This window comes from Amblyomma mixtum, chromosome 4 (genome assembly GCF_055824585.1).
Source record: "Amblyomma mixtum isolate Tamu chromosome 4, ASM5582458v1, whole genome shotgun sequence".
Taxonomy (NCBI): Eukaryota; Metazoa; Arthropoda; class Arachnida; order Ixodida; family Ixodidae; genus Amblyomma; species Amblyomma mixtum.
The window spans coordinates 78441384-78449631 of NC_143015.1; the positions used below are offsets into that span (position 1 = coordinate 78441384).

At 44.6% G+C, this 8248-nt stretch overlaps 1 protein-coding gene across 1 annotated transcript; it reads right to left on the reverse strand.

Moving 5' to 3' along the window:
- Nucleotides 1–608: 608 nt before the first annotated feature.
- LOC149347142 (cytochrome P450 2C7-like) lies at nucleotides 609–7717 on the reverse strand. Its single transcript, XM_089541504.1, has 5 exons — nucleotides 7482–7717; nucleotides 6401–6525; nucleotides 5312–5418; nucleotides 2860–3164; nucleotides 609–615 (listed from the first exon to the last, which is right to left on the reverse strand). Exons 1-5 carry the CDS (start codon nucleotides 7715–7717, stop codon nucleotides 609–611), a joined length of 780 nt encoding a protein of 259 aa, XP_089397630.1.
- Nucleotides 7718–8248: the final 531 nt, after the last annotated feature.

Sequence of the window (8248 nt, forward strand, 5' to 3'; positions counted from 1 at the left end):
TGCAGGCGTGAGCCACCTCGTTACTAGTTAGGCTTGCTTGTAAGGGGGGGGGGGGGGGTCCAAAAAAAGGGTGACAGAGTGGGTTGGAAAATGTTCATGGAGCAGGGACAGGGCTGGACAGGATATCCGATCCGCGCCGGATGTCGATGGCTGATTTATTATTACTGACAATGGTTGCAATATTGGGAGCGGTGAAAACAAGAGCGAGGACCGCCTTCTCCGAATACTCTAAAGAGGAGGTGTGTACGGTGGTAGCCGTTTTATGGCGGCCGCTGGAATCAACATCTGAAAGGGTAGTGACGCAATACGCGCAGCGAGTCGCGGATGAAAGCGTTATTTAACGCAAGTGGCGGTAATGTCTGGCGCCAAGTTTCCTGTACCATGTCGAATTTGTATTAATACCGCGTGCTTTCGTCAGTGGCGCCGTGTGTGCAATTGTTTTATATCGCTGAGATGCTTGCGCCTGTGTCCCTGAGCTCATCATAACGCTGCTCTCTCGAGAGCTATGACCGCATGCTCTCTAGCCAGGCTACATTTTATGGACCCCCTTTGAGAATGGTTTTGTTAGTCCGAAACAACATAGTGTTTTGACACTGCCCGTGGATGTGTCACTGGCTGCGAGAGGCCATGGGTAGCGCACACTGTTTCCTAAAAAGCGTGGCATTGAAACTCTCCCAGGCATGACGGGAATGAGACTTTATAAACACAACCTTAAACAACAATGACACCCTAAACCTCTTATCATGCCCTGAGACATTGCCTCCTTTTGTCAGTGGAGGGCAGCACCTCAGCGAGCAATTCTTCGCCCAAAGTTCGGCGATAGCACGTGTGGCAAGGAAATGGCGCCACTTTAAAATCACACTCTCGCCAGAAAGAATAGAAATGGAGTAAAACAAATGACATTTCGGGACCCGTAGAGGTCCCTCGTTTGCATATGAAATGAACAGCGTAACAGCCCTGTTTATACGCGTGAAGGCCGTTGCAATGAGCATGCGTATGCTGCAGGCATGGGCCCACATGTCCGATACAGTGCGTCCGGAATTGACTGAATGTGAAATGACCCTAGTTGTAAACGGGAGAATCGTCATTCTCTTCCACCGTGAGCTGTGTCGTTGGCTGTATAGATTTTAGGTGCTGGAGTAGAGCTGACGGTTCTTGCATCAGTCATGTACAGAAACAATCATCTACATAGCGCAGGACTATTTTTGGCTGACGGTTAAAGGAAGCAAGCGCAAGTGCCTCGATTGCTTCCAGAGCCAGGTTGGCGCATGTAACTAGGCAGAAGGCACCCGTAGCGGGTCCGAACACCTGCCTGTAGAACAATCTGTTAAAGACGTTGTTTGTGTCCATCATCCCGTTGGACACAAGCGCTCTGTGGCATCATCATAAGAGATCATTCGGTAATCTTTTATTGAAACGTAATTGAAAGAGAACAAATTTCCGTTTAAAACGAGAATCAAAATCAAGTTTCTTGTTTTTTAAGTTTTGTTGAATGTTGAATAGCTGTAGCTAATAATTAATGGTGTAGTTGTAATTACTTTTGTTAATTTGAAAGCACTTGCACTTGCTGACACTGCGGAGGTTTTGCTGAGTGCTCAAAAACTTGAACCACCGGCTTGAAAAAAAAGCAGTTGTGAGTGATGCATTTTTTAGCTTATTTCGGCAACACCACGAAAGAAGTGGACAAAAGGAAGAGATCAATTTATGGGAGACGAATCTCCCCCTTTCGGCCGCGTCTTTTGATTCGTTTCCGAAAAAGTTTTCACCAATTCGCCGGTGTCGCTATTGTGTTGAACTTGTCTTGAGGTACCCACGACATTCTGACAATGGACACCCGAAAAAAAATTCTAATGATGGGGCCAATACAACGGGAAATCAATCCTTCCAGTTAGTCGGATTGATACGCTCTGCTGTACTTACGGATGCTAAAGGAGTACGTGCTGCTGTAGACAATCCGGTGTTCCTGTAGAGACATCTGTACAAAACTGCTATTGCCATCCCTTAGACCTCCTGCGAAACGGTGCGTGTGTTCTCTGAAAGAGGTGTCGCCGAAAGCTCATAATTACGACTGGATTTGCAACAAACATGGACAAGTTTTATTATCCTTGATTTTTAACAAATGAGAAGGGAAGAATATAATCATAAGGCAAAATCTAATGCTGCTTTGAGACGATTCTGGTGGGAACGCGTTACGTGCGACTGGCAAACATGTTCGTAGAAAGCAGGAATTACGCGCGACAGCGGCGTCCCCACCAGTGAAAAGAAGGCTCTTCAGAAATATGAGCATGCATGAAAAACGGCCGATATCAGTGGTCATGTTGGGAATTCAGATACTTTTCAGCCAGGACTTAACATTGGTGCTACGATAAAGTGGCGGAGCACCAAAATTTTTGAAAATAGGTATCAGGCGAGACGGTTCATGCGACAGACACTCCATTGAAGTGGAGGCAGAGGCTAGCATTTTGATAATCAACTTTCCCCCTCTCTTGAGACGTGTACACCTGAAGCGCAAATCTCATGAGGCGCATGGCATTTTTGCTGTCGACAGTCACCCTGGCTTGCATGCCCCTCACCATCGGGTACTGCCATCTTGCTGCTCACCACATTCCATCAGACTGTTAATAAGTTAGAGACGACTTTGTAGCTTTTCTTGCGTGGGCAACAAAACGAGGTGTTAACTGAGGAGGATGCATCCACTCTCCGGAATTTTCAGAACTATATTTTCTTAGCGAACACGGAACCAAACAATTCTCCTAGATATTATCACTGATCAAGGTTTAAAAGCACTTTAGATGCAGAGCTCATACGTTCATTCTTTCATCATCTGATATGCCAGAAGCATACCTTGCGCGTGCTTACCTTGAGAATTCTCGAATGGTCACCATGGCCCTGAACAGCTTGCCCACATCTGTGAATGGCAGACGCCTGATCGAAGATACCAGAATACGTGGCAGGGACGACACCATGGTCCCGCGACAGCTGCTCGAGAACTCATCTCGCATGGCACATGTAAGCTCCTGGTGGCGCTGATCTTCGACAGGACACTGGCAGGCAAACAGCAGCCGGCAGATGACGCCACACGTGCTGCTTAGCAGCAATTCAGACATGTCCAGTGGCAGCCCCTTCTTCTCGGCTATTCGATTGCCAAAGTTCTCGCATGCTTCCTGTGAAGGCGTATGGTCACGTAAGCTCTTAAAGCCCCGAGATGGAGCATGTGCCATAGGGGAAACCTTAGGGAAGGGCTCCCGACTAATTTAGATCATAGTGAATTCTTTAACTCGGCGCGTGTTCAGTGTTTCGCTTCAATGGAAATGCGGCAGCTAAGGCTTTTATTCGATTTGACACCATTCTGACGAGTACCAGAACGCGATGGCTAGTGAGCCACACCTAGAGCTCCACGACTTCTTTCAGTGAAGTGACTCTTTAATACTCTATTAACCGCCATCTTGTGCAGCTAGCTTTGTTTAATTTTAGTCAAACTGCTTCTAATTAGCCTGGTTACTGCTGTCACATTCCCAGGGGTATTGATCTAGTAAGCAAATCGTGCAATAAAGAAAAGCGTAGGCACCTGCAGGTGCTTCCTTTCGAGACGCAGCGAGGCACGTGAAGGTAATCTACTCTTTAACTCTTTCCCTACCGCGCCCATTGAGCATCATTAGTCCGCTAACGATAATTTCATGCCCCGATTTCAAAACCTTCTACGTTGCTAATGACCACGCTGCAGATGTAGTTTGTAGGCCAGGAACCAAAGTTTTGAATCCGATGTAGTTTTCTTTTGTGTCGCGAGGGGGCCCTTTTTAACGCGCTGCGAAGAAATGAAGACGCGGACCTGCTTTCATTGCCCGCCATGTTCCCCGCAGATGACGCCTTCGCCGCTCGACTTCGGAGCCTTCCGCGTTGCTTACAGACACGATGTGCATCTGGCTTATAGCCGGAGAAGTGAAGTTTTGTTTCTGATGTAGTTTTTTTTTTGCCCCCCCAAAATGGCATTTTTTGAAACCACTCCGAAGATGCGGTACCATCGAAGTCCCTTGGTAAACTCCGCATGCGTGGCACGCGCTCTAAGACGTAGCAAATCTCAGGGCTCCGTTTCGTCTGCGAGTGAGTTAATCGACGTCCTGTGCAACAAGGAGCCTGAAAATGTTGCAAGGTGCTGAAGATGATTCAGTTATCACATCGGTGATGATGGAAACCAGCCTGAAACACAGGTGGCCGCGCTGCGATGCACAACAATAGGGTTTCCAGGTATTCTTTTGTGGCAACAATACTATTCAAGATAGAAATGATTTTTTTTTTTGCAGAGAGTGACCAACAGACAAACAAACATTTTGCATATTCCAGAAAATTTTTAACATTTTTCTTTTAATAGACAAGCGTGTTTCTGCAAGTTTTGTTGAATTTTTTCTAAAGTCTCGTTTTTAGCAAATAAAATTTTTTCTTGCAACATGCAATTTGTTGTTTAAACGTATATTAATAGAAAGCACCTTTATTCAGCTCTGTTTTTAGGTATTGCAATCAATACTGAATTAAGTAGTTTTTACAGAAAAAAAATCTACTGAAACCTTCCGAAAATGGTCATTTTCCCCATGGTAGGGAAAGAGTTAACAGGATTCACAGTTCTTCAGAAAGGAATAGTGGCATTATCCTTAAAATACCACATGCGTTTGGGAAGCGTTAGGTATAAATACATAATAGGAGTATCAAAATAAAGTTCGATTGGCAAAAAGCACACATGGGCAAGGTATGACTATTAGGATCAAAACCTATCCTTTCAGCTGCCGTATTTTGGACTTATATATAGCTGTTGGCATTGCTATAATTTTCCGAGCCAAGACAGCCTAAAATGCTAGGCTGCAAACGTTTTCTGCAGAGGGGAACGGCTTGGGCACAACAAAAGTCCTGTTTAGTACATACAGGGCGAACACGAAAGCGGCGCAACATCAACCGCGAAGGAGCCAACAAAGCATCGTGTGTGTAACAAATGGAACAGTGAAGTGTTGAACGCAGGCTCCTGATATTCATCAAACCTAAATTTGTGAACTTTCGCTGGAGATCTGCTCTCTTTAGCCGCCATACTTAAACAAGTTTCTGCAGTGATTCATTCAATTTTGCCCACACTGACAGCTTATTATAACGTAACAAAGTTTCGCACATAGAAAAGTGCGCATGTTCTCAGATTATGACAGCACTTGCATGTTCAAATTGCTTCATAGAAAGTCACTACTGATCTCTCAGAAGAAATGTCCACTGACGAGCTTAAATGTTGATCATATAAAAGCGCGATTAGATGAAAGAAAAAGCAGGCGCTCACGGCGATTATCTTTTCCATTTCAGGTTTTCCGGCTCCCAGCTTGCGTAGAAGTTGCACTGAGTGACGACGGTTTTCCTCCCATGCTTTGCCTTCATAAACAGCGAAGCCTGTGCATAATGATTTTGAGCACTTTGGAACTATTAGTTTCGAATAATAATCCCGTTCTCTTTAGTAATTGCAAAACAGAACTCGGGAAGAAAACGTATAGACGCATAGCGGTGTCTTTCTTGTGGGAGTGATTGTCCTTTTTTGCTTGAATATGTTATGAATGTTGCATTATTTCTGCTATTATTGTTGCGTTGTAATGCTGAGCTACACTACCTACTTTACATTTTTACGTTTTTGCCTCTACGATCAAGATTATTCTGTTCTTATGGTGCTGTACACACTAGCGGATACATATGTACGATTTCTCACGATAAGTTTGCCACAGGCGCATATATATGTTCTTAGCAAGCTCAGAATGCTCACAATATATATGCGCCTATGGCAAACTTATCGTGAGAAATCGTAGGCCATTGCGCTGGTAGGAAGCATTTGAGGAACCTCAAAAAATTCAGTGGCTCTCTTCCACAATTTATCTTAGAACTTTGGATAGAAAAAGCCCAGTGATAGACATTCACGCCTACCGCTATTCCACAGGCGTTACCTTCTGACAGCCGAAAGAGAGGAAAAAAGGAAACAGAGAGAGAAAGAAATAAAGGGGTGAAAAAAGGCTGAAAGATTGAAAGGCAGAGAGAAAGGACGAAAGGATATGCACTACGAGTGCAGAAAAGTGGTTTCTTTTCATAGTGGTCAAGCATTCGTCAGAGAGCTGAAATGTTGTCATCACAGGACCTGAACCTTAAGCACAATTCCGGAAAATTGCAAGCCAATTGATACACCGTCTTCGCCAACAATTAAAACGGAGCACCACCGGAATCACTGACGTCCCTCTATGCATGTATGCCTCCAGAGCTCGTAGTAACGTGCAGCATAGTTTGTTGCGCTTCATACATTTTATTCACTTACAAAAGGCTGTGCAGACTCTCAAAGCAGAAGAACAGAGCCCACGCATTTCATGCTTTGAAACTGCAAAGGTGGTCTTACCTAAGTCTACGGTGCCGTTCAAGATCCAATGCGGCGAACGGTAGAGCAGATCCTTGTGATTCAGGAACTCTTTAATCGTTTCTAAATCGTTCAGGACGACTGTCTCTTTCAGACAAGTTCTGATTCTGCGCATGGAAATAAAAAAAAATCGCGTTTTACTCTCCGAGCCTACATGACAGCAAATAAAGCGTTTTTTTGCCTTGCAGGTCATGGTGATGCGCAATGTATCGAGAGCGCACATTACTATCAATTACGTACTGTGACTTGCATGCGATTCTTCGACCCTAAATGCAGGCGGCAGGCATGTATACGCTGCAGTCAGAAACAAGATATCTATTTATAAGTAAGACATCCATAACGACTGCACTCCCAATATAGTCCTCCATAAAGTCAGCAATAAAAGTCCAATAAGGAAGGCTGTCAGGTAGAGAGATGCGATCTCGCTAATACTATTCGCCGCCTTTGTCTACGAGCTATGCAGAGGCCCGAATAGCGAACATTTGAGGATAAGAGCTTACGAACAATACCTTAGCTACCTGAGAATCGTGATTACACTGCGGAAGTTACTCAGCGAATGATCTGTAAAGCATGAATAGTGACTTGGGCAGAGCAGAAGGCTTGGTCTCAAAATTAATACGCAGAAAACCAAAGCAATCAACAACATTCTCGAAAAGGAGCAGCAGTTTAAGATTGGTAGCGAGGCGCTGGAAGTGGTAAAGGAATACGTGTTCTAAGGCAGAAAGTGGCCAAAGAATAGATTATATTCACGAAAGTGAAATAAACTGAAGGATAAGAATGGGATAGTGCGCATTTGGCATGTTTTCTGAGATCATGAATGTCAGTTTATCAGTATCCGTCAAGAGAAAAGTATTATAACAGCCATATCTTACCGGTACCCATGTATAAGATAGAAACGAGGAGGATCGCGAAAAGAGTTCAACTTAGGTTAATGACAACGCAGCGAACTATAGAAACGGTAATGATCGGTGTAACGCTAAGGGACGGCAAGAGGGAAGATTGGGTCAGAAAGTAAACGCAGGTTTATAACATCAGCTACGCGCTCAGTGCTCTGAATGAGTACCTGATGACGGGTCCATAGGTGCGGGACCAGGCAAATGCTTTCTGCGCACTCACTCCCTCCATGAAGAATTCCAGACCTCCCAGGAGAGGAACCTGAGCTGGCTTTCGAGGCGTCTGAGCTCCATCAGGAACAGAAACGAGCACGCGCCGCTTATTCCGATACCGCCACAGCAGCAACAGGCACGTCAGCAGGACGGCTACACCAGCTGAAACTGCAGCTCTTGAATCCAGGTCCATTTCTCCAGCGGTGCAGAATCAGTGAGGGAAATGAAAAAAAGTACAATGACTAATTATACCACCTATTACTAGTAAAAAGGAACTTTTGTGCCTAATCAGTAATTACACTCCAAGGAATTTTTTCTAGATTTCGGGAAAAATTGTCACTCTTATTCCCCGGAAATCAACATACTGCGAAAAAAAAAGAAGAGCAGAGAGAAGTACGACATCATTTTTAGCAGCCGCTTGCGTGGTCTCATCTGCTCCAAGTCATCTATTCCGATGGTGAGTTTGCTGGTTATTAAACTGTGGCCTTTTGTAATCGGTGTCCATAAGAGTATGCAAAAGGTGAAGAAAATATTGAGATAATGGTCATGAACAAAACAATCGTGGCTATCTATCCTGAGGCTGAGAGTGCAGCTCCGATAAAGGCTGTTTAAAAGCCTCCGATAAAGGCTTTGTGGTATGGGAGCGATATGCTACTGAGAATGCGGCGTTATATACAGTACCTCTTCGAATCGTGTAAGGGTGTGAGTTGCTTTGCTCACTGAA